Source organism: Strix aluco, chromosome 11, assembly GCF_031877795.1.
Source record: "Strix aluco isolate bStrAlu1 chromosome 11, bStrAlu1.hap1, whole genome shotgun sequence".
NCBI classification, from domain to species: domain Eukaryota; kingdom Metazoa; phylum Chordata; class Aves; order Strigiformes; family Strigidae; genus Strix; species Strix aluco.
The window spans coordinates 16,285,200-16,310,862 of record NC_133941.1 but is presented as its reverse complement, the minus strand read 5'-3'; the positions used below and the strand labels follow the sequence as shown (position 1 = coordinate 16,310,862).

At 36.8% G+C, this 25,663-nt stretch overlaps 1 protein-coding gene across 6 annotated transcripts in view; it reads left to right on the top strand.

The window, feature by feature from the left end:
- Positions 1-25,663, top strand: part of CACNA1D (calcium voltage-gated channel subunit alpha1 D) — a 196,666-nt gene that overhangs the window by 84,240 nt on the left and 86,763 nt on the right. For 4 of the 6 annotated variants that reach the window (XM_074836261.1, XM_074836258.1, XM_074836257.1 and 1 more), the window contains exons 8-10: positions 3,370-3,473; positions 16,071-16,240; positions 24,904-24,991. In XM_074836261.1, coding sequence (XP_074692362.1) covers positions 3,370-3,473; positions 16,071-16,240; positions 24,904-24,991 — 362 coding nt within the window. Of the gene's footprint in view, positions 1-3,369; positions 3,474-3,962; positions 4,067-16,070; positions 16,241-19,412; positions 19,491-24,903; positions 24,992-25,663 lie in introns of all 6 variants that reach the window. The other 2 variants (XM_074836260.1, XM_074836259.1) reach the window with 2 other exon arrangements.

Sequence of the window (25,663 nt, the reverse complement as noted above, 5' to 3'; positions counted from 1 at the left end):
CAACAGTAACTAGCCAAAATAGCATTAGATGCAAAATAAAGTGTCTGAATGAAAAAAAAATTAAGACCAGCATCTAAAATTATTTATAATCAATATTAGAAAAAAAAATTAAGCAAGCAGCTTTTGCAGAATAAATGCTTTATGTGAGTACCTAAAATATATACTTCATTAGCCAACAATGGGTAAAAATAACTGAAGGAAGAAATTGAGGTCTGTTCAGATAGATCAAAGCAATTTAATAGAACTGAAGCAGTGTCTTACAAGTTGAGGTTTAACTTGAGTGGGTCACTTATATGTGTTCTATATGCAACTTTATAGCACGGTTTACAGAAGAGGTGGCCAAATTTAGAGGTGATTAAGTAATTATAAGGCTCTCCAGGTACTGTAACCATCTTTCACTTCTCCAAGGGATGTATTTCTCTTTAGGCCTACCATAATGCCTGAGCTATGGCATTCTGATTTTCCAGTTGTTGCTGAGCTGAAACGCTTAACAGAGCAGTGGTCTCCGAGTTCACACCCGTGTATCTCTCTGCTCGTTTCTGTGTCGACAGCACAATGAAGTTGAGTCTGGCCAACCAGGAGAGTGTCAGGGAAATCTGTGCTTTAAGTCCAAAACCCCAGTAAGATTGAATATAAAATCACTTGCTTTTACAAACCAACCTGGAGGCTGCTATGCTTCAAGCATAGTTTTAAGTCAACATTAAGTTAACTCCACTTCAACCAAGAATATCCCAAGACCTTTGAAGCTGGAAGGCTTTGAGAAACTGTCTGGTATGCTATAAAATGAGTAGAAAAAATAGCCTGTGATCTGAGGTTTTGTGAACCTACATTTTATCCTTCAGAGAATGCAGGATTAGTCCCATTTCACAAAATACTGATTTCTGAAGGATTTTTATGCCTGCCAAGAGACTGAGTTTGTCAGTCTTAGATGATTAGGTAGGTTATAGGTAACAGTAAATAAACCCACCAGTTATGTGTCTATTAGAATGTTATCAAAGGAGGAAAGTAAAATTGAAACCTAAGGAAACTAAGAAACAAGAAATTAAACGAATTTGAAATTTTGTGGAAAATAATTCAAAATAAGTTAATGCATCAGCGCATTATATGTGTAATAGTACAAATGCAGAATTAGAGGTGTTATTGCATTGCTTTATCATTATCCCCAGTTAGGGCTTAAATTAATTGATACATACAAAGAGCTTGCAACAATTTTCAGTAAAACAGTACCAGGTGTACAGAAAAGTAAGACCTTTATCTGCATGCCATTACATATGGGGATTTTACTCACAATTACCGCAGATAGGGATAAATGAGACATTTAAATGATTTCTGATTGATGTTTTAGATTGGAGTGTGCCATCTGTTGCTGTGTAATACTAATGGTTATATCTGCTGTAAATTTGGCTTTGTCCCTGTTTCACTTCAGAGTCTTGGTCTCTGATCATCTACACTGCATTGTAATAATAGTTGACCTCAACTACAGCACAGCTAACAAGGCAATTCACTCCAAATGCCAGATGAGGCAGTTTCAGACTGTACCAAGCTTGTCCTATCAGCTCATGATAATTCTTCAAGACTTTGCAGACATATACTCACAAACATATATGTGTAAATATAAAAAGCCAAATATACAATGATAATTAACTATTGTCCACCAATTTAACTTGCATAGAGTAATTTGTCTCCAGATCTGGTAGCATCAACAAAGGGACCCTTTTACAAGGACTTTTGAACTGTTAGTTACTGCATCACTTGTGAAAGGGATAGGAAGAGCTTCAGAGTTCAGTTCAAAATTCTTTTCAAAGCTGTTTAAACATACAAATCTAACATCTGAAAGGGGTGAAAATGCCAGAGTGTAGCCAAAAGTGGCATCTCTGGAGAACAAGCATTTTTAAACACTTATCTAGGTAGTACACATCTACTGTTACAGTGAAACAATTAAGTGACATGAAAAATGCTTTGTCCTTCATGTCATGCCTCATCTCATCTGTCCTCTGGTTGATGCAATGGACGAACTAATTAGAACTGAAATCCAAACAGTAAGACTAGATCTGGAAAAAGGTACAAAGAAAGGCAAGAGGGATGGTACTTGGGGGTGTCTTTGCAATAGGTGTTATGGATGCTAACAGCTTAATGGACTCAAAAAGAAATGAGACAAGTCCAATGAGAGCCATTAAATATGACACTTCCTTTGGTGTAGTACATCCCTGAGCCAGAGGGTGGGAATCATGCAAGACCTTTTGCTGAGGATTTGAGATGTGCTATCTCCTAGACTTCCTGGTGTTACTTTAGCATAAATCAGGGGCTTTTACTGGTTATGTTTCTTAGTTGCAACTTCCAATGCATCTGGAATTTGTGTCTTTGTAACTTCTTATTCTGCACTATGGGTGAGAAGTCAGCATTAATCCTTTCAACTGAAAATAACTTGTTTCTGAGGATAGAGATTTTCCTATGCTCATATATTAACCAAGCTCTGTCTCAATTTTTAATCAGAAGGCAAATTGACTCCTTTAATCTTTCTTTAATTGAAAGTTATGGAAAATGCCACTTGACATGCATGAAATGAGCAGTGAAGTTTTCCAAAAGGAAAGGACCACTTTTTATACTTTCATCTCTGGTATTAATGCAGTCAGAAGAGTGTATTTAAAGCTCTGTTACTTCAACCTTACTTTAAAAAAAAAAATCAGTAACAACTTTTTAAACTTCATTGAACCTTGATCTTGATATAATTTTTGTTCAGAAGTGTTTCTGGAATATTTCTATGTTTCCACTATGTTTCTAAAATTTTATTTCAGTTTTTCATTTTCCTAAAATTATGTTCATGTTTTTACACAAAATCATTTGCACTTGTTTCTTTTTGAATTAATTGAAAATGTCTGACTCCATGTCAAACTAGTATTTCAGGGAAAAAAAATTGAAATTCCATATTGCAGAAAAAAATAATACTGCTTGTATTGTTGAGATACATATTACTGTTTCTTTTCTCAAAGGATCATTCACATAGCTAGGTTATATGTGAACTAAAAATTGTAATATTTCAATATTCTTTGCAAGCATCATTTTTAATTGGTGAGATCTGAAATTTAGTTCATGTCCTAGGTGTTAAAGTACAGAACTGTCGCAGTGCTCCATTTATGTTTGATAATATTTTTGATCTGAATGCTAGGTTCACTCAGTATTTTGTTTTAGAGTTTGTATTAGAAATGCAAAGTGAATGTGGCCAATGCCTTCTTTCCTGTATTGTTCTTCTTGAATACTGAAGGATGCATAAATGCTATCTCATCTGAATGATTAAATTCTCTTTTTCTCTGACTCTTCATTGCTATTACTATAGTGATCTACTCTATAAGATCATCTTATTTCTTGCAGATGAATGATGCTATGGGATTTGAATTGCCATGGGTGTATTTTGTCAGTCTCGTCATCTTTGGGTCATTTTTCGTACTAAATCTTGTTCTTGGTGTATTGAGCGGGTAAGCATACACCTTTTTCATCATGAAGGCAGAGTCCTGAATTCAGTTGCCATGAACACACAGGTTATCTTATACAGGTGAGACTTCAGTTGTGATGACATCTTTTAATAAACCTCTATTTCTTTCTCCTCTAATTAGAACAGAAACAGTTTTCTGTAGCTATCATATAAATAACATACAAATACCAAAACCAGACTTTAGACATACCAGTATATATTTTTCATGTCCATACTTTTGGCAAAATTATAAAAAGGACTAATAATGCTCCTGCACTTAATTAAATGTTATTTTAATCAATATTCTAAGGCATCACATCTACAACATAATTTGGGTAAGTAAAGAAATTAAACAAATGTCCATTGATTTTTTCAAAGAACTGAATAAGCTATAAACTTTCAGTGTTGAAACCTACGTGATCTGGCAGCTGCAAAAAGGACTCTGCTGTTTAATGAATGACTTAATCATAACTTATTTCCTTACATTTTACAGGTAAATGATGCAATAGGATGTGAATGGCCATGGATCTATTTTGTTAGTCTTATCATCCTTGGCTCATTTTTCGTACTTAACCTGGTTCTTGGTGTACTTAGTGGGTAAGCAGTTGAGTTAACATTGTGTATGCTACTGCTACTTGTCAGATGGCCTCTGCATTTACTCAAGCTTCTCAGCGATGGCTTTTTTGCATGCACTTGAGATTCTTATGTCATCCTACCAGTGTTTGCTCTTTTGACTGAACTGTGTGATTCTGGTGCCTGTATCTGTCTGACATCACGTTCACCATGCTTGCCAAAAATACTCATTAAATGAGGCACTAATCTCCTTATTCTATGACATTCCAGCAGGGAGAAACATAATTTTGCACACAGAGATGCGTAGTGCACCTGTACAAATATTCTCCCCTATAGTTATAGACAAGTGTCCTTTTCTGAAAGCCCAACTTTTGCTTTTGTTTAAATATCCATAAAGTAATTAATTGAATTGTAATTTGTGTTTACCAGTCACGTTGCAAAATATTTTTAATGGGTGCTTCAAGAACTGTCTTACAGAAGGAGTATGACTAGGTTACCTTGACACAAAGTGTTTAGTGCTTCCTGTATTGTAGAGCTGTGTACTGCTGTGACAACCTGCACCTTCAAGCTGATATATTTATCAATAATCAAGTATCAATTTAATATGTTTGTCAGTGGGAGGTTGTCACAGCTTTTTGTTGGTTTGTGTGCTCCAGACTCCAGCCAAAACCTAAAGTAGTGTCAGTTGTAGTTGTGTAATGTGGTTTAAAATTGTAGTTTATGGCAACAGTTTGAAAGGATTTCTTCTTGCAAAGCCCCCTTACTGAGGTTGCAAAGCCACTTCCTTTGCTGTTTCCTAGTTTCTAATGCACTTAAGCTTGGGAAACTCCAGTTTATGGTAAAGATATTTTCTGATAAATAAATAAAAGACCCTGCTAGCATTTGAATACTAAAAGAAATTATTATAACTGTATGTATTAGCTTGTAGTTGTACAACAAACATATTGTTCTGGCAATCTTAGGCAAGCTGTGCCATATTTGTAAGCCAACAGAAAAATTTCTCTTGTATAAAAGCAGCCTGACACTGTAGTTGATGGTGTCATCAGACTGCAGATTGTGTGCGCAGCCCTATTCATGGCTTTGCCCTGTTAGATTTGAAAGGCATTATAATGCATTATTATATTCCTGGAAATCAGGCAATCAAACAAAATTTCCAGTTGCTGATATAACTATGTTACAAGAGTGTTTTTACCTGATGAGTGGTTTTATAAAGTATTTTTTAAAATCATAAGTCATTTATCTGTATAGATCACTGTTGCACAGAGGAAACTAGGGAAGGCATAGATTCTGACCTTACTGTCAGAATCACTTTACAAAGCAGATGTTTACAAGCATCCAAGACCTATCCTGTAAAGTCTGATTTATACAGTCGTATTGGCTTTGTTTTATTCAGGGACAAATGTGTAACTTGTTGCAAGACTAAAGACCTAGCTTTCATTTCACAGCCACAGTGGACAAACAAAATAAGAAAGAGAAGGACAAATAAATACAGGTAGTTGTGGTGTAATTTATTTATTTATCCTTTTGATAATGTTACCTAATGTTGCTGTGTGACTAGACTTCCCACTGAAGATTTTTAGATTTTTACAGTTCCTTTCCCTAGCCCTTAAGAAGGTCATAAGCAGCAATTAGTTTTCTTCCTGTTGTATGAAGGTGTCATTGAATCATAGAGTGGTTTGGGTTGGAAGGGACCTTCAACATGATCTAGTCCCTACCCCCCCTGCCCTGGGCAGGGACACCTTCCACTAGCCCAGGTTGCCCAAAGCCCCATCCAACCTGGCCTTGAACCCTTCCAGGGAGGGGGCAGCCACAGCTTCTCTGGGCAACCTGTGCCAGTGTTTCATCACCCTCAGTAAAGAATTTCTTCCTTAGATCTAACCTAAATCTACCTTCTTTCAGTTTAAAACCGTTACCCCTTATCCTATCCCTACACCCCCTGATAAAGAGTCCCTCCCCACCTTTCCTGTAGCCCCTTTAATTACTGGAAGGCCGCTATAAGGTCTCCCCAGAGCCTTCTCTTCTCCAGGCTGAAGAACCCCAACTCTCTCAGCCTGTCCTCACAGGGGAGGTGCTCCAGCCCGCTGATCATCTTTGTGGCCTCCTCTAGTTCCATGTCCTTCGTATGTTGGGTGCCCCAGATCTGGACACAGCACTGCAGTGGGGGTCTCACAAGAGGGGGAGAATCCCCTCTCTCGACCTGCTGGCCACATTTATCTTGATGCAGCCCAGGACACAGTTGGCTTTCTGGGCTGCGAATGCACACTGGTGGCTCACAGTCAGTTTTCCATCCGCTGATACCCCAAGTCCTTCTCCTCAGGGCTGCTCTCAATCCACTTCTCACCCAGCCTGGATTTGTACGTGGGATTGCTCTGACCTATGTGCAGGACCTTGCACTTGGCCTTGTTGAACTCCATGAGGTTTGCACAGGCCCCCCTCTCCAGCCTGTCCAGGTCCCTCTGGATGGCACATCCCTTCCCTCCAGCATGTCACCTATGGCACACAGCTTGGTGTTGTCAGTGAACTTGCTGAGGGTGCCTCAACCCCATTGTTCGTGTCTCCAGCAAAGGTGTGTTGTAACAGTTAACTGCATATTCCCCTCTTCCCTTTCATGACTCTAATTGTTACTGGTTTCAGATTTTTATGTTTTTAAAAGTAAGTTATGGGGAAAGTAATGCCAGATTTGATAATTTTGTTGCACATGTTCATTTCTTCTATTGAAGCCTTGGAAACTGAGACCCCTCATAGCTAACCTTTACATTTGATTTGATACATTTAAAATACCTTATAAGGTTTGCAACATTATGATACCTATATTTGTTGGAGTATGGAGTTGTTCAGCTGCTGTTACAATACAGGGAAGAAATGACCCCTTGTCCTTGGGTTCCATCCCGCAGTCAAGAAATTGCCACTGATTTTTAGTATTGCTTGATCCATAGAGCTCTAATGCTCTTCAGAACCCTTGCTGGCTTGCCTTCAATTTCCAGCAAACAGAAATGGCAGTGTCGAGTGTGATGTGAATTCTCCTTAAATTTATGAAGTCATTAATTCCTAAATTTGTTTTCTGCCATAGTGTCACCTAACCGTAGTATCACTTGAGTGCTCAGGGTGCTTGATGAATTGTTTGAATCTGTGTTTGCCCTTAATAGTTGAAAAAGCCTTCCTAACACTCCAGTTTTTTGTTTTCTATGTTGAAGAAAATGATACTAGTGAACTGAGACATATGATATATGAATATCACCAATAATTGACGTTGAGAATGGAAGGAGAAAGGAAAAGAGAGTATTCCTAAAAGATATCTATCATACCAAGCTAATGTTTGGTACATAAGTGAAGAAAATTTCCTGGCATACTTGCTTGAAACTCTGACAAGGGTCAGTGTGGAATACCGTTACACTGATTTATTTTGATCAATAAATGCCATTTGTATATAAATAATAAATATTTTCCACATATTTTCTATTTAGACCTACCTGTCAAAATTTTATGGGTAGAAATGATGTAGTAGTAAAATCCTATGGATGTATTTGTATTCCTTAGTAGAAAGCTGATATTTTTCATTCTGAGCCAGGCATTGAATATGTAACACATGCATTCTTTCTTTTTAATTTAAGAGTTATTAGCTTTTATGTTTTGTGCTCTTCAAACCATAGCATGAAACTTGGTTTATGATAAATCTACAAAGAAAGTTAACTAAATCAATGAAACTTTGAGAATGCAAAAATTGTGCCAACTTACTTTAAAAGCATGGCTTTGCATACAGATTTTGAAAGTGGAATCTGAATGCCTAATACACCTTTTCTGTATGAAAGTGTTACTTCCTGTAATATCGAGTTATGCTGTATATATTTAAATCTGCTGTTTTGATCTGTTTGTGGTTTTAAAATATTCATTCATTCTCTTTGCACTCCTTTATCACTCTGTGGCCATCTGCCCCTTTGTATTTCTGTAATGCCTCTTGTGCACTGCATGTTTGATGTATTTAGATACTGTACAAATGCATAAGAATGATGATTTGGGAGATCTTTTGTTTTACATCTAGCCATTTCTGAAGGTGAGTATTCCTGGTGTTCCATGTCAGTTTTGCCTGTTGAAGGTGACATTCTGGAAAAGAGTTCAGATTTTTAATAACAAATGTGTAAGGAAATTAATAGAAATAATGTGTGTGTGGAATCTGCATGTGGTAAATATTTTCATTTCTGCATGGGAGCTGTCTGGAGATTTTTTTTCTAAATATTCCCTTGAATAACAAGGATGGAGAGAATTCATAGGCTTGAGGTAATTCAGCTTTTTCAGAATACTCTGTTTTTTACACTATTAGACACTAGTATTATTCACAATATTCTCAAAGTAAATTCTCAAATGAGAAGCTCTTTCAGTTTGCAGGACTCTACAGGAAAAGGCGTTCTAGGAGAAGACTCAGGACAGGTTTTAGAAATTGCTCCAGATCAAATTCAGGCTCGAGTTCCATCTCAGAAATCATGGAACCAGCTTGAAAAAGACACTAGAAATGGTTTCAGCTCCAACAATGGCCTGTACAAATTGTCCTAGACTCAGCTCTAGAGATGCTCTCCAGAAATGGGCTCTAGATCCAGCTCTAGAAATGGTTTGCAAGACAAACACCTCTAGAGCATCTCTAGTGAAGGCCTCTACAAAATGCGCCGGAAAGGGATCCAGAACATGCTCTAAATCCATCCCCAGTGAATGGCTGGGCAATTGATTCTAGATCCAACTCTGGAAAAGACCTCAAGAAATCACCTTAGTCCCACTCTGGGAAGGGGCTCTAAAGTTGGCCTAAGTTCTGTTTCTGGAAAGTGCTCTAGAAATGGCTCTAGAGCCAACTATAGATGCAGCTGTAGAAACGGGCTCTAGTGATGGGTCTTGGTCCAACTTCAATAGAGGGCTCTGAAGAAGACTGTAGCTCTGCCCTGAGAACAGACTGGACAAATAGCTCCTCTCTAAACATATTAGAAAAAAATGGCTCTAGATCCAGCTCCGGAAATGTATCTGCAAGTGTGTTTGGATGTGTGGTTTGAAACATGTGCATGTTGATAATGTTTTTCAGGACAGTGAATTTCTTAGGAATCTAGCTGGACACCTGGAATCTTTCACAATAAGACTGCATTTTTGAATTCTTTCAATATTTGGAAATACAGAGCAAAATGCTTGCAGCTCTGGAAAGCTGCCATAGATGTATTCAGATATCTTTGCATTGTCACGATCTTGGGTTGATCTGCATTTTGCTCATCCACATTACAAATTTAAAGCTGCACGTGACTTGGAATAATTGTTTTAGCTCCTAGAAATCACAGGGTGATTGTGACATGGTCACACTCTATTTTGATCGCTGTGTCTTTTGAGCAGCATCAGGGAGTGGATTCAGTCTGTAAGAGTTACCAGAGCACCTTTTTTTCCTTTGTAAAAATTCCTCTGGTTATGATGCAAGGATTAGGCAGTGCATCTTTGGGGCAACTTCACATGATGGAGTGGCACAGAAATTGCCACTGAGGAGCTGCCCAGCAGTTCTAGCTCTATGAAGGAAGGGTGGTGGACTGCTTCAAGAACCTGCTTTCACATGTATCTTTGGTTACACGCTGTGTGTGTAACAGGCATAAACTGGACCTACATTATCCAAAGTCATGAAATACGAGGCACAGAAATTGGGAGCTGAGGAGAGGCCTCCTCCAAATATTCCAGAATAAAAGACCAAAGCATATCATGACTACTGGTGCAAGAGACAGTGAGCTGAAATTATAAAGTTAAGTTAGAAATTACAAAGTTAAGGTTGTTAGAAAGTTATTGAATAAAGTTAAACCTTAAAAAGGGAATTGAGAGATACTTACTCACCCTGAAAGTACCTGTAAAAGTATGTTGAAAGTTAAAATAAATATGCCAGTAATTCAACATGCATGAAACTGTTTTACTATGAACAGAGAAAATAATAAATTATAAAACTTCATAACTTATTTATCAAGAGGCATGGCTTTTAATGATGCATGGTAATCTATTCCTGGAGATAGTTCTTATCATTAGGGGATGGTTTCCGCTGATGGCATTTTCTGCTCAAGGCATTAGTATTTCTTTGGGAAGCCATGAGAACAAATAAGACCTTTCAAACACACTTTAATAAATCTTTGTAAGTTGAATTTATTGCCTTGCTAAAGGACACCAAAGCATAAGCTTTGACATGTCCTTACATACATCCTCCTACATGCAAGTCTTGCAGGTTACTAAGAGAATGTTAATTTTTTCTGTTTCTTTCCCACGGTATTATTTGCAATGTATGTACATAATGGTTCTAAAAGCTTAAGGATACATACTCATCCATGCTAATCTCATGGCAATATCTGTCAATTAATGTCATATGAAATATGTTGGCACAGATAAGCTTATACACCTAAGAACTGTTGTCTACAGTGTATATGGAAAAAATTGTAGAAAAGACATTTGAATAACGATGCACCAAATAGAAAGCGGCAGTGAACTGTCATCCATAGCCTTTCAGCAAAAGGGAAATGAATTGGTTTTGACAGTGTTCCTTTTCACAGCAGAGGGAAGACTTAGTTAAAAAAAAAAAGTTATGGATAAAAATTTAACTTCCTCACATAGATAAACAGAATATACATTCAAAAAGAGGAGAGGGACTTCAGCTCTAGATCTCAGCAGTCATGAGCTAAAGCAGGTTCTTTTGATTGCTGTGTGGCTAGTAAAAATAAAACACAAATAGATACAAACCAAGGAAATATTATCCTTGATTGATCAGTCGAATATACTAATAATAATCAGCAAATACTTGCAGCTGTATACAGCAGTAACTCTAACCAACTGCTTTAGGCAGAGACCACTGAAGTCAATGGGAGTAGTTCAGTACTCTTGAGTAAGAGCTTGAAGGGAACTGATTTTATTTCAGTCCTGTTTGAACTTATCGCACCAAGGCTTCTTAGGGATTAGTCCTGTGAAGTGCTTGCTAGTGACCTCCTGACAGGTAACAAACTGCATCACTTTCAAAAACTGTTTTGACAGTGCATGTCATGATGGTAGGGTGAACACTCTCTGGGGTACGGCCCTACACTCAGTACTGCCAGTTCTTCCTCTAAGAAATCCAGTGTGTCCTGAGCCAAACCGGTCTCTATGCAGGACAGAAGGAGCACATCTTAATATGCAGATATAATAGCAGTCAGAAACATCAGATCTCAGTTTTGTTGCTTCATCAAATTGTTCCCTATCTTGCTGTTCCCACAGATGATCCCACTGCATTCATGTGCAGTCTGGCACAATAATGCTATACAGGCCCTTTGCTACACAGTGGTTGTGCTGGAGCTGTTGAATATACATTTTGTTAATTGCTAATGAACTATCTAGAAATAACTATGGGTAGGTAATACCAGTTTGCATTTCCCCATCAAGAACCCAATGCTTCTTGATCAAGGAAAATTCCTGCTAGAATTTTTTTGTGCTGCAGAAATAATTCTACAGTGTTCAACCTATGAGTTTTATTATTTCTAAAAGAAGGAGTAACAATGAGGTATGCAAATCTTCAGTAATTAAAGTTGTAATGTTACTTAACCTTTTTTATGTCTCTACATCTGTTACACATTACACCCAGCTGTGAGCTGTTGTCCATGCTTATCTGTATCTGATTTGATTCTGCTAATTTGTTGGTTGGTATGGTTACCACCGTGTGAAAACTCTTCTGTGAGTCTGGTGGCCAACGCTGTACTCCTGTGAGTACATTTTTTGTTATTATGTGACTGTTCTCTGTGAATAAATGAGAGTCTAGGACGTCTGGGTGACAGTTCTACATATAGCATTAGCATAACACTTTCCACATACCAGCCCCTGAGTGCAGTACGTTGCATACAGCAGTAGATGAATTCTCTCTCTCACTGTGTTTGCAGTGATGCAAAAGGGCAGTAATACGGCCAATGAAGAATTAGCATCCTGGTTTATGCTTTGACATTGAAGGCAACTATTTCCTGTCATCAATGCCTAGTGATGCACAGGAGATACAGTGGCACTCATGTTGCTGCACAAGCGCCCTCATGAAGTGTCTAGCTTTTAGCATGGAAGAACCTTCAGCTGATAGGAGGCCAATACAGGTGCCAGGTGTCTCCTTAGCTGTTATGTCCATGAATTACAGAGAGAAGGGACAAGAGTGTACCGGATACTCACATCTAAGCAAAGGATTTTTTGGTAATATGACCATGCCTCAAATTAAGGTATGAGAACCAGAGTGCTGTAACTGACCCCCAGTAGGTACTCCCTGCTGCCACCTCCACCCTGTTGCCTCAAGCCATTCCCATCTGATGCATACCAGCAGGGGTTATTTCACTCTGTTGAAGAAAGAAAAACCTGGCATGAAAATGATTGCCCCAGACTATTGAAGCATGAACTCAAAACCTGCATTTTATATGCTTCTGCCTCAACAACCATTGATGATGATGGTGTTGTACCTAAACAGAGAACTGAGATCATTTTTCTTCAAGGAGTCAAGGAATTTTTGGGCAATAGAAATAAAACTTGCATTTTATATAGTAGCTTAGTTATCACTGAAAATAAGTTATATTATGTAGGTGAGTCTCCATATAATGATTTATTTTGCAAGTGATGTTTCCTTTCTGCTACAGGTACAATTGACTGAGTTATTTACACTATGGCTGCAATTTGAAGCTTTACTCAGTTTACAGAATATTGTCATATGCTGCTATTTTTAGTCATATTTAACTACATCAAAATCAGGCTGGCTAGGGCTGGGTTGTCTGATTTATTTGCATTTTCAGTGAAATAAAAACCTGAATTGCCTCCATCTAGGTAGCAATACACATTCCCAAAAAGATGTTCATTGAGCCTTCTGCTTTATGAAAACTACTTAAATTTGGTTTATTTTTGAACTGAAATTTTATAGGCAATAGGCCTGAGTTTCATTTCGTATGTGCTGGTGTCAAATCAGAGTAGCTCCTCAGGATTTTTCAGTTTTGCAGAGCTTAAGTCTACTTACCACAAATAATGTGCCACTTCTAAGCCTGTCAACTTCATAGGCTTCTGGACTGAGTACTGGGTTGATGACAGTCAAGGCGGACAGTTCAGGCCATTAGTCTAACCATGTCAATACCTATGCTGCCTACATAGCCTAAAGCTTTTCTTTCTGCCCTGGACACAGCCTCCATAGCCATGAAATGCTGCACAAGGAGCTGTCTTATTCCTCCTTCCAGGGGAGCAGCCAATGTCTACATATCTTTGTCTAAATATTCAAATATATTGTTGTCTAAATGTCTTTGTCACAAGCTTTAAAGAGTGAATGTCTCTCCCTCATCTCACCCACACCATCTTTTTCAAATAACTTCTTGTTTCTTGGAAAAAAGAAAGCTTTTGTTCTGCTAACAGGAAACTCATTACATTCCAATTTCATTTAATTCCACTTTCTTATTCATGGTATTTCAGTAAAAGGAATATGTACATATGTGTGTCTGAGGGATGTTACTTCATTGTGACTGTGACAGAAAAAATACCATAGAGCTAGATTCCTCTTTCCCCTAAAAAAAATTCATTCTTCTCAGGTGCTCTATTTCCAGGTTTTAGAAATAAAAGTAAAATTTTTAAAAATCGTGGAAATTAAGCCCCATTACATCTCCCCTACTAATAAATTGCAGCAGCATTTAACAAGACAATGACTGACTTCTGTGCTGTATTAAAGGGAAAGGTCATAGTTAGCTGTGTATATAAAAAACTGTGTTTAATTCTCTGCATGCAGCCATTTTAATGTAAAGTCAAAGTTAAAAGGTGGTTCAGTCATGGGTGAAGTGCTGTTGAAAGTATCAGCTTTGCCAACTATTTAATTTTTAAATTATTTCTTTCACTTCACTCCATACAGTAACAGCAGCTTTCATTTTACTTTACCCACACACATCACATAACCTTCACCCTAATGAAAAACACCCGAAGGACTTAACAAAAAAAGCTAGCAAGGCTTGTAACTTCTGATTTCATAGTATGCCATGATAGCTCTTTTTTCAAAGATACTGCTTATGGAATGACAGTCACAAGTATGTTGCCTCAATCAGATGTAAAGGATGGTCTCTTTGATACTCTCTCTACAAACCAATTTCTTATAGGCTTGTGACATCTTCTGCCAAAACAATGAAATATTTTTGGGTTTGTTTTGGGTTTTTTTGTTTTATTTTTTATAAAAAACCAGTTATTCCTCAGAGAGATCTGTTGATCTCATTCTCTTTCACGAGCATTTTTGTGAAGAGATGGCCTTCTGGAGGACCTCGTCCTTGGATGCTAGGTGAAGGGTAGCAAATGCAAAGCAAGCACAGGCGTTCTTCAGCTTCGTTACAGTGCTATCAGATGGAACAGGATGATCTCCACATGCCAGACTGAATTTTGTTGAATTAAGTCCTCAACTGTAAGAGGTGTAGTGTCTTGCCCCTTAGCTTTTGCAACAGAATGCTTTTTAGCTTCTGCAACATAACATGAAAAAAAATAGTGTCTGTATGGTTTCATGTAAAGAGCTTAACTCTTAAATTTACTAATGTCAAAGCAGAAATTTAGTGTTTAGAAGATGGATTTGAAGACTGCAAATAAAACAATAATCAAAAAAAACCCGGAGAGATTATATTTTTGCAATTCCAAATAAGTACTGTTTGTCACCAAACTGAAATACTATATTGAAAAATTATGAGACTTCCTGTTATTCTGCTATATTTTGTTAGCAGGGCAACATCAGATTGATAATTGTGTTCACCTTGTTAAAATAGTTACACTAATTTCCTAATGTTTTTCCACTTGAAAAAGGATATTATTGAGTGCTTTAATAAATTCCCCCTTGAGAGTGTATCGATTAGGGAATATTTTCAAGTGAAATTTCACTATAAATAAAGGGATTGCAAATTCATAGTAAATGAAATTACTGTAGCCATGTTTTATGTTTAATCTGGGCCTTACTGTACAATCAAAGGTTAGTCTGAACAAGCTTAATTTTAAATACTGAATTGGTACATAGTTACAATACAGTTCAAAAGATGCTTGCCTACCCTTAATCATACATACTAGTACTCAGATAAATTGGAAAATGTTTGATCCTTCTAGCAAAGTGAGTTACACGTTTGGAGCTATGTATCACACCAAATGTGATAGTGTTGGCATATGAACGGTTGTGGTGCAAGAATTTACTTGATAATTGTCTTGAGTCATACATATATCATTAACGGAATCATAGATTCAGAGGGTAATTCAGGTTGGAAGAGACCTTAGTAGGCCATTTTATCAAACTTTATTCTCAAAGAGCATGATAACTATTCCAATTATCATTCCACAATATTTTAGGGATTGACCCAAATCGTGAACTAAACTACACAGTCTTGAGATTGGGGATTCAATTTATGTAACAGGATGCATTTCTGATCTGTGAGAACAAGATTTCTAGGTTCTGTTACTGAGAGCAAAAGGGTGAAACGTCCAGGTCTCAAATAGCACAGGTGTCTATGCGTGATGTAATTAAGAGAGAGCTTACTAGTGGAATTCTGTGAACCATGCACTGAAATAAGTATGTTTGGATATGGCAAATAAACCGTGGCTGAAAGAGGAAGGATTTAAAACTGGCTGCCAGAATTTTCTTTTCCCTGAAACTAATATTCAACTCTGAAATTACTCAATTACTGCAAGTCAATTTATCTTTATAGCCATTAGATAAAACTGATTTTAAAAGCTGTATAGAAGAACACATAACTAATTAGGGGTGGGTGGGGGGAGGATGGGAACAACTCTTCCCATATGGGAAGAGTCAAGAATACTGCTTAATTTTCAATGAAATCATAAAAGCTCTGAAAGTTTTGATTTAATGGGATAGGGATTTGCCATGACTTCTTTGCACCACTGTCTTGTTTTCAAAGAAGCTCTCAAATCTTCAGTGTAGTTTATTCAGTTCATTTTCTGTGTCAGTATGTTACTCTGAAATGTCAAGACCTAGGTCAAAATGGCTGGGAGTTGGACAATCAGTATTTTTTTCTGCTTTATCTGAATTTTATAGAGAATTTTCCAAGGAAAGAGAAAAAGCCAAGGCCCGAGGGGACTTTCAGAAGCTACGTGAAAAACAGCAGCTTGAAGAAGATCTGAAGGGATATTTAGACTGGATTACACAAGCAGAAGACATTGACCCTGAGAATGATGAAGAGGTTGATGAAGAAGGCAAGCGGAACAGTACGTGTTCTTTACTCTGTATTTCTGTGTGGGACGGTTTGACTGCTTTTAAGGGTGTTACACCGGAGTAAATGCAGCCTATTTGATGTCACTTTCTGATTTCCAGTTTGCAAAAGTGTTCATTAGCAGAGCAGTCATGTCCGTGTATTGATACTTGGTCACGGAAGATAGTTCAGAATCTTACAACAAGATTCTGCTCTGAGCTGTCCACGTACAAATCATTGTCTGCACTCATTCACTGCTGAGACTTAAAAACTTTGCTTTATTTGTGTTCTGCAAAAAGTTAGTGCATACAAGCTACATGCCACTAAGTATCATCGTAAATCCTTAGTCACAAAGAATAAGTGTTTGCTTGTAAGTGCATGCAATAGAGATAATAGTAATATAAAAAGGTTAAACAATATGACCAAAACTATAGTCAAGAAACAATCTTGTGCTAATAGTGAGGTTTTTATTGAGTTTTGAAGTAGGAAATTACATTCTGAATCTTTCTTTCTGATATTCAAGAAAACTGTGTAAAATCTTTTTTACTAGATGTATTAACTAAGTGTGAAATAAATGAAACCTTGTGGGATTTTTGGTCAAGACTAAGAAGTGTAATTATCACTTATTTTACAATGTATTTATTCAAAGGTAGTGTATAATGGGAAAGGTAATTTATGCTGTAGCGGCCCTCTAGTGCTTCTGACTTGAGTACTAACATAAAGGAACAAGTTAGTTTCATGATATTGCAACAACTGTAAATGCTATGATCAGTTTCTCTATGTCAGAAAATTTGAGTAACAGTAGCGTTTTAATGTCATAATTTAGTAGAGGTTATTTTAGCCTCTTAGCCATGTTTACATAGTAGTGGTTAAAGTTTTCTTGAGAACTTTTAATGCTGTAAGTAAATGAGAACATGGGTTCAGGATGTGGTTTATGATTTAATACTAAATGTAAGATTAAAATCTAAATCTCAATGTATATACTAATGCTAAATATCACCTTATTATCCACGTGATACTCTGAAAGGTTGTGGTATTTATTAATTGAGATACCATTGAGTATATATATAAAATGTATCTACAAGGAGTTTGTCAAAGGCAACTCAGAATATTATTTTCTGTGTTGAAATAATACATTATTACTGTTACTTTTCTTCTAGTGCTGCTAGTTTGTTGTGAATTGTTCTTTTAAACCATAACACTTTTCAGAAATAGTAAAATAGTGAAAATTACGTGGTTTGATATTGAGGTATCTGTTTTTAAACTTATTTCTCTATTGCATGTAGTTAAGTTTTTTAAAGTCTTTATATTTTTGAGTTTCAGAATTTTATTAGTCCTTTAGTTAGCAATAAAAGCAGGGTATGAATCTGTGTTGCTGACTGGAAGGAAACAATGATTTTATGAGAAGCTGGAAGACAACTTGTGGGTTGATGTTGATGCCAGCATCACCCAGAAAGGAATAATTTCTGTCTATATTAAAGTCTGTAGCACAAACAGAGTTTTTATCTAGAGCAGAACAAAAAAGCCAGAGAGTTCACTATAGTTCGTTATTGATACTAATGTTGTGGGGAACAAATACATAAGCTGTGGGTTTGAGTATCAGAATAACATCCTTAGACTGAGAAATAAAGACTGCACATTTTATGGAGTAAATACACTTTGTACGAGACTGCCATGCAGAATTGTAGGAGATGCCGAATTTGCACAGAGTTGGTCAACTGTGCTCTCAGCTGTGGTGCTGATGGACTTGGTCACCTTACAAGTCTGCAGGTGAAATCCCAGGAACTTTTTGCATCCTGTTCGAATTGGATGTTTGTTAATATGCTGCAAAAGAACTATTGGCTCTAGCATTCCTTAAATAGTTTCTAGGGCATATAGTCTTTCACAAATCAAAAATACTTGTTTGCATAGTTGTTGAGTTTGAGAGCTTTTGACTCTGACCTGTTAACTTAAACATAATTTTAGGGTAAGTTAAGAGTTGGGAGAGACTTGCAGAGTAAAAATAAAAGGCAAATAATTAAAAGAACTTGAAAACAAATCCCAAGAATTTAATTTCAGGCACGCATATGTATTTTGAGTGGAAATTTCCAGCAAATAGGCAATCTCCTAGCACTCCTCTGGGTTTGTGCACATGTGCACAAACATGTGGCTTGGAATTTCATTTTTAGTATCATCTGCAACAGGGTGTAAAGGAGGAAGGGTTGCTGAATTGCTCCACCTCCTTACATTCAAGACATGCTCTGTTGCATATCCCATTGCATGGGAGGTATGATGAGAGACAGAAGGAGCTATCTAGCCAGTTACTCCATGGGAAGCTTTTGGGTTAGGAGCATTGTTCTGATGATGAGCTGCCTGTTTGGGAGTTAGGTGAAATTTAGCTAGTTATTACCAAGTTAATAATCTTGAGTAGTAAGATTAGGAAATAAATTCAGTCCAAATGTACTGGTGATGTGTTTTTAGAACTGTCTTTGAGGCATAAGGTAGGGCTGGATCCCAAGATAGGCAGAATAATCATTTTCAGGCTTCTAGGCAGCTATGTCCCTACTTTGAGTACCCAGACTTCTGGATGATCAAGACTACTGCTGATTTATGGTGATGGAAAATCACCATAATGCTCTTCAATGATGTGGAAGAGCTCTGGGTTCAGGATAAAGAATGTCTCTATGGCAGGAAAAGGTACACATTTCAAAGGCAGTTAAATAAGTGATTTATAACTCTTACATAATTCTTTAAAAATGTAGTTTAGGTTCCTGCAACACCAGCATTTTAAAACTTCTAACCGGAGAAGTCATTAAGTGAAGTTGTTTATATATGAACTTCCTGTATTTGAACATCTCTGTTGCCAATAGTGGGCAGATATTCAGTGCTGTTGAATAATGGAATACCTTTTAACTACTAGAATTGTAAATAGGTTTAGTAAAAGTTGTCTTTTTTATGAACTAATAGCTAGTTACCCTGAAGTCAGTGAAAAAACTTCCATTGATTTCAAAGCATTGCGAATTTAGCTCAAAATGCAGAGATTAGTGAGAGGTGAGGGATTTAGCTCTGGTTAGTTATGCTGCCGGTAATTTAAATTTGTTTTGCCTGACGTTGCTTGTGTTGTATATATGGACACATTTTTATTTTTTGCGTTGCAACTGCTGCCATCTACTGTGTAAATGCTGGGATTACATGTACTTAACACGAAGGGGTTACATTGGCTGACTTAATGGAAGAAAAGAAGAAAAGCAGATTTAGTTGCTTTGGCCGTTCTTCCAATAAACATGGTAAAACATGGTCTGATTTGCAGTTGAACTTTCTTTTGTGCCAATACTGCATTTGATGTGTTAGCTTTTGAAAGCACATTTGTATGCGTTTTCTATAGCAAAGGCGTACACATCTTTAGCATGGAGACACTCATGCATGCAGTTCTGCTGGTTTCAGTGCATGTTTGAAATAGACTGGTGCTGCAGTGCTCTACCTTCCTAAAGCAGTCTTTAATCCGTTTAGATTTCCACTGAGTGTCTTTGTTTGTGACTGTTCTTGTTAAAGTGTAGATTTTCTTTTTCAAAAGTCAGGTAAACCAGATAAAAAGTGTGTTTTAAATTCAGGTGTGAAGAAATTAATAAAAGTATTTTACAAGCTTTATAATGGTTTGTAGTGTAAGCTTAGAACAGTGTGATAATATTTACTATTGATTTAGCGTACTTTTAATGTAGACTCTAACAAAACATAACAAACTTTTACTATCTCCTCTTGTTACTAATGTTTTGTTTCTGTAATTTGTGTCTTATTCAATTTCTTTCCCACCCACAACGGAGATGGACAGGGGGTTTAGAGTATGATAGTTATCTTCAAATCTGCACTCCTTTAATATTGGCAAATGTATGGAGTTGACGTAATCACAGTTGTAGTAACTAGGAGATGTAGTTTTAATCCTACCTACAACAAAGTTATTGGAGCAACTGACTTCCTTGCTGTCCTGAGAATCACTATTGTGTCTCAAATTCGATCCAGTTACTCTAGAGAATGCAGAATATTGAGTCAGAAATTGCTAGGACCTGATGAAATATTTTCTACAAATACTGAGTCTACTTGAAATTATTTGTGTAACTGTTACATATATTGTCTAACAGCTTACACAGCTTTACAGGCTGGAATAATTTTTCCATAAAATTTGGATATGTGTTTCAACATAGTCTTTAAACTAGCAGGTTCAGGTTCTGATACCAGTCATGAAGCAGCATGGAACCAGCTGAAACCTTGCTGTTGTGTACTGGCTGCAACAGCTGTCTCACTACTAGTAACTAACTTTGCTAGTCAGAAGCATTCTCAAGCATGTGTGCACTGACTTAGTTTCATCTGTGTCTTGCAGGGCACATGTACTTTTTAAGAGCAGGATTTTTCCAAAGTACAAACTGGTGGCCTAAGTCTGTTTGTTTCTGTATTTGTGAGACTATTATGCTGATCTGAGTAGCTCAAACTTAAGACTACTGCTGGGTTAGAAATCTCACCCTAAGTATTTTTCTTTGTATTACCTCTACCTCTATTTCTGTTAAAAGCACCACATCTGTAGAGTATACAACGTTCTCAAGATTCAGTGTCATCCTTCAGGCTAGAAGTGGTTGGTTCAGTGATGCTTCTGTTATGAAGACTGCTCTCCTTCCACTGCTATGCAGCCAGTCAACCTTATATTGAGTTTCCATGGGCTGCCTATAAAAAGAGAGAGCATATAAGAATGATTGTTGATAGTATCAACATTAAATCTGCTCTATGAAAACAGATACCTCACTACAGTGTCATGTAGAACATCTTCCAGGCAGCCCCTTTTTAAACCCTGAGGAACTTCACAGTCAGAATAGATAGTACCATTTTTTTTCTGATGTGTTTTCTGGACATACAGCAGACTTAGGAAAATTTGACATGAATTTGCAATGATAATGTTGCCTCTTTGGGGATTGTTTTTGTTCTGTTTTGCTGTTTGACTACTTTAAAGATTTGGTGTAAAGGCTTCAGAAAATCCACGTACTGATTTGAGAAAGAATTAGGAGAATTTTGGAGCTCATGGAGTTGGTTGAATGTTACTAGCAGGCAGAAGATGGCCATTTTACATCTAAAATGTTGCCAGTGTAGTATGTTTTTTAATAACTATAAGATTCTCTCCAGTAGCTATTATTGATTATCTGACTAGCTGTGCAGATCACTCTGCTTCTGCAGCTCTTTTTCTTCAGCATGTGTAACTAGAAAGCTACCCAAGGTGCATCAGTGTGGAAATGAGATCAGCCTATGCATCAAAAACGCATAGCTGAAGTTGAACCAGATTAAAATATTAATTATATACTTTCTAAATGAAAATATTTCCAGCAATACTTGCCACCACGTTTCAATAATTCAGGGTGTAATTTAGCCTGCTTCTGGATTCTACAGTGACACTAAATTGTCATATTGCAGGATTATGGAATTTATTTCTTCCAACTCCAGCTGGCTGGGACATATCAATGCTGATGGACACTGACTTGCTTTTAGCTATGCATTAGTTATGCTATGTCCTGGAGTGGAGTCTGAAATCCTTGCTCCAAAAACTGAAAACTGTTTAGAGTAAATAGTGATCATTATAACATGAGAAAAACAATATATTTTCTTATCCGCAGAAATGAAATGTAGTAGTTGATATATTTGACCTATTTGCTATATACTCAGGAAAGTATTAAGTTGCATGCTACATGGGTTGTTTATATTGCCTAATGCAAGCATTCTTCCGTTTGAAAGCATTTACCATAATTGAAGAGAGCTGATACTATCTAGAAATCTAGATAATCTTTCCAGAAGAATTCCAGTGAAATAAGGGCAAAAGGTGAATAAAGAATAGAGAAAATTTGGTGTCTTCCTTTGAATACTGAGTACCAGTTTAAAGATTTCAAAGCCAGCCTTATTGAGATCAGACAGTCTTTCAAAAGTTCATTCTGAGTGCTGTACTTTGCTCAATGAACACCACCTTTAAAAGCTGTGGTCATGAAATTGAGTCTTTTCAAGACTTGCCAGGTTGCTTGCATTAGTGAGAGTGGATGTGGTCATGCAGTGCTGTTGCTGTTTTATTCTGGCTAAAGATTTAATGACTTGCTAGCATTGCTGGAGCTAGACTTCCACATGGTGCCTTTCTCAGTACTTCTGTCAAGTTTTGCTTTTGGCATATAAATTATATTGATAGCTGAATTTCTAATGTAAACTGAACTGTCTATGGTTCTTTTTTCCCTCTTCTGTTTTTGTAACGCAGCACCTGCAAGTCACTAATAGAGATAGAGCAGTAGCCCTGTCTGAAATAGAGACTAACACTCTGGCTGTATTTAATAATTAGCAGAACTGACATTGGCTTCAGTGGGGACAAAGATTTTTTTTTTTTTTCCTTTGGTACTTTGTTTTTCTTCATGCAATCACGTTCAGAAAGGGCTTGTATTTCTTATTGTGGGTTAATGCATCAAGTCTGGGTAGATTTGAATTAAAATTCTATTACTTTATACTGACTCTTTTAAAAATTGTTTGGCATGTATTAAAACAAATACCATTTATGTAACACTGAGTGTTACACCTTATGAGGAACTGGATTCTAGGTACCACTTTTAGATGAGGGAAGTGTTGATAAATTTGAAACACAAGTGTGAGACACACTTTGCACATATGTAATACTTGCAAAAGTGGGCCTAGCTCTCTTTTCATGAAAGCTCTTAATAACAGTGTATGAAACAAGACTTCTGCACTCATGTTTTGCAGTTGCCTGTCACAAGTGCTAAAATGTCACTAGGTGGCTATAATGTTGTGTTTCCTAGCAGCATGCAAGTCACCCAGCACAAGACAACTGTTACAGTTCTTTACCAGACAGGGAAATTCCTTGCATTTATTGCAAAAGACTCTGGCATTTTAAAATTTAAACTATTAGTTCTGAAGATCTGAGACTATGTCTTAAATAGTTTTGTAATTTTTTTTTCTTAAACCCTTTGAAATTTTAATACTTTAATTTGGATATCATCAAAGATTTTTTACTTTACTTTTGAATGAAATTCCTTTTGAACTCTGTGACTGTAATCTGTGAAGTTCACACAAAATTAGCAATGTTCATTTTTTTAAAGCTGATTTATAAGGAGAAGCATGATATTAGAATTGAGGCGCTTGCAGGTGCTAGCCGGGGATTTTTCATATATAAAGCAATTACAGTAATATTTTAAAAGAATCATCAAAACAGAAGAACCTTGTGATAGAAGGTTTTGCTGTGCTTACTGCCTGAAGTGCCTTGTTTATTCAGAGACCTGCATGGACATTTTTGGTCTTCATTTGTTATGCCAACTCTGTGTTTAACATTTCCTGTAATGGTGACTTACATTTATGAGGACAGATTCTCAGCTGTTGCAAATAGTAGCTGAGCATCTAGCCTGCGTAGACCCATCAGTCTCTCAACTTGGATGGAATTGGTGAGCATGGAAACCATTTAGCATTTCCATGAATCTCTATGTCAGTGTTGAGGCAATATAGAGGCTGTGCAGAAAAACTGTTAGTAATAGTTCTCATTTTGTACCTGATCTGTAGACAAATCAGAAAATTCAGGGCCTGATTCTCGAGTCTCACTTATATTAAGATGTGTGTAATTAAGCCTACTTTAAGCCTCCTCTAGACTACCAAAATAGTGAGACATTCCTAATGGAAAGAGGCATGAAGTAGCCCTTCTGCCTTCAGTACTCTCAGTCCACAGACATTGGCTTAAACCCTCCCCAACAACACAAACCAAACAAAAAACCCAAACAAGCAAACCATCAAAACAGCAGAGGGTACACCCCAGAATACCTTTAGGATACTCTGTTTTTCTTTTATTCTTGCTGTTCTACAGTAATTTCAGTGCATCTTCCACCTCTTTTATTTTTTCCTACTTTATATGGTATTTCTACTGTATAAACCAGCAACATTAATTTTACACTTTTCTTGTTCCTGATGCCTTCCTTTCATACATGCTTTGTAGGTGTGGAAGTAGTGTTTTCCCCTAGGAAGTACTGAGAACTTTGGCTGTTCATCATTTCCTAACACTTTTTGAAATATGTTGTCCTCCCTCTATATTTCAGTTGATTTGAAGATAAATGGTGATGACCAATCTGCAAATGAGTTTTGTTTAAAAAACCGTTAGCTACAATTGCTAACTGTTCAGTAATGATCAGCTATATGTGCAGTAGTTGACTGTGTAACAGATGTAATAATCTTGTGTAACAAATGTAATAAACTTTGACATTTCTTGGAATTAGTGAGCATGTTAACAACACTTAAACTGATAAGCACCTCCAGAGTGTAAACAGAACACTTCTTAAAATGAAAGGTCACAAAATCTAGCTCAGGTTTATTTCTTTACTAGGGGTAGCATGCCCTTTGTTACAAAACTCCTCTACAGTGTATTCTGTAGTGGGTTTTCAACAGTTACACTGAATCACTGAAAAGAAACAAAAAAGCTACAATACACTCTGGAATTTTGTGTGCTGCTTTTTTTTTTTTTGTTACAAGAGGAGGACTGATGAAGTGTCTAACTTCATCTGCCATTCCTCAGATCTTCCAATCTCTCATTAGACCTGTGAGAGGTGGAGGCATTCTTGCAATAGAACAGGAGATCGCATTCTGTGTAATGCCTTGCTTGGCTATCAATCTAAAGTAATTTCTGTCTCCTAACAGCAAGCATGCCCACCAGTGAAACTGAGTCAGTGAACACAGAGAATGTGAGTGGAGAAGGAGAGAACCCAGCATGCTGTGGGAGTTTATGGTGAGTACACGGACTGTTTTCAAGTAGCCACCTTCATCATCTCAAAATTTAAAAGAATCATTCTTTCCCCGTTGTTTATTTAGCCAAAACTGCTTTCAAATAGTTACCCTTTGTATGATACTTGGGGTTTTGTCTTTCAGTAGTTTAATATTAGGCCAATTATTACAGCATTAAAGCACTCCTAAAATTCTCAGATTAAGAAGATATAAAACAATTCAACTAAACTTCCAGTGGAGTCATGTCTTCATGAAAGCTTTTATAAACTATAATTATTGTCCAAAATAATAAGAAAAGAAGTTCCCTATGACACATAAAAAGAAACATTTTCTGTTAAAGTGTGCATGATCTGGACAATACATACTTTTCAGGCAATAACCAAACATATGGGAGTATTCCTATATCCCATGGTTTTCACTTTTTCTTTGCTCAGATTTTCATGACTTCCAAGCAGCTTCTACAGGAGCAGTTTATTTACTTAGTTTTAAGGATTTCCTTTCTTTCTCTTAGAAAATTTGTAAAGCTTTAAGAATGGTATTTCAGAAAATAAATAACAGACAACAGAATTTCAACATTCATGATGCGTTTTGTTGAACGCTTATTTTTATGTATATGTAATTCCAATGTACTGATTTGCAGAATTCTAAAGAGAATGAATTTGTGTTAATTATTTTT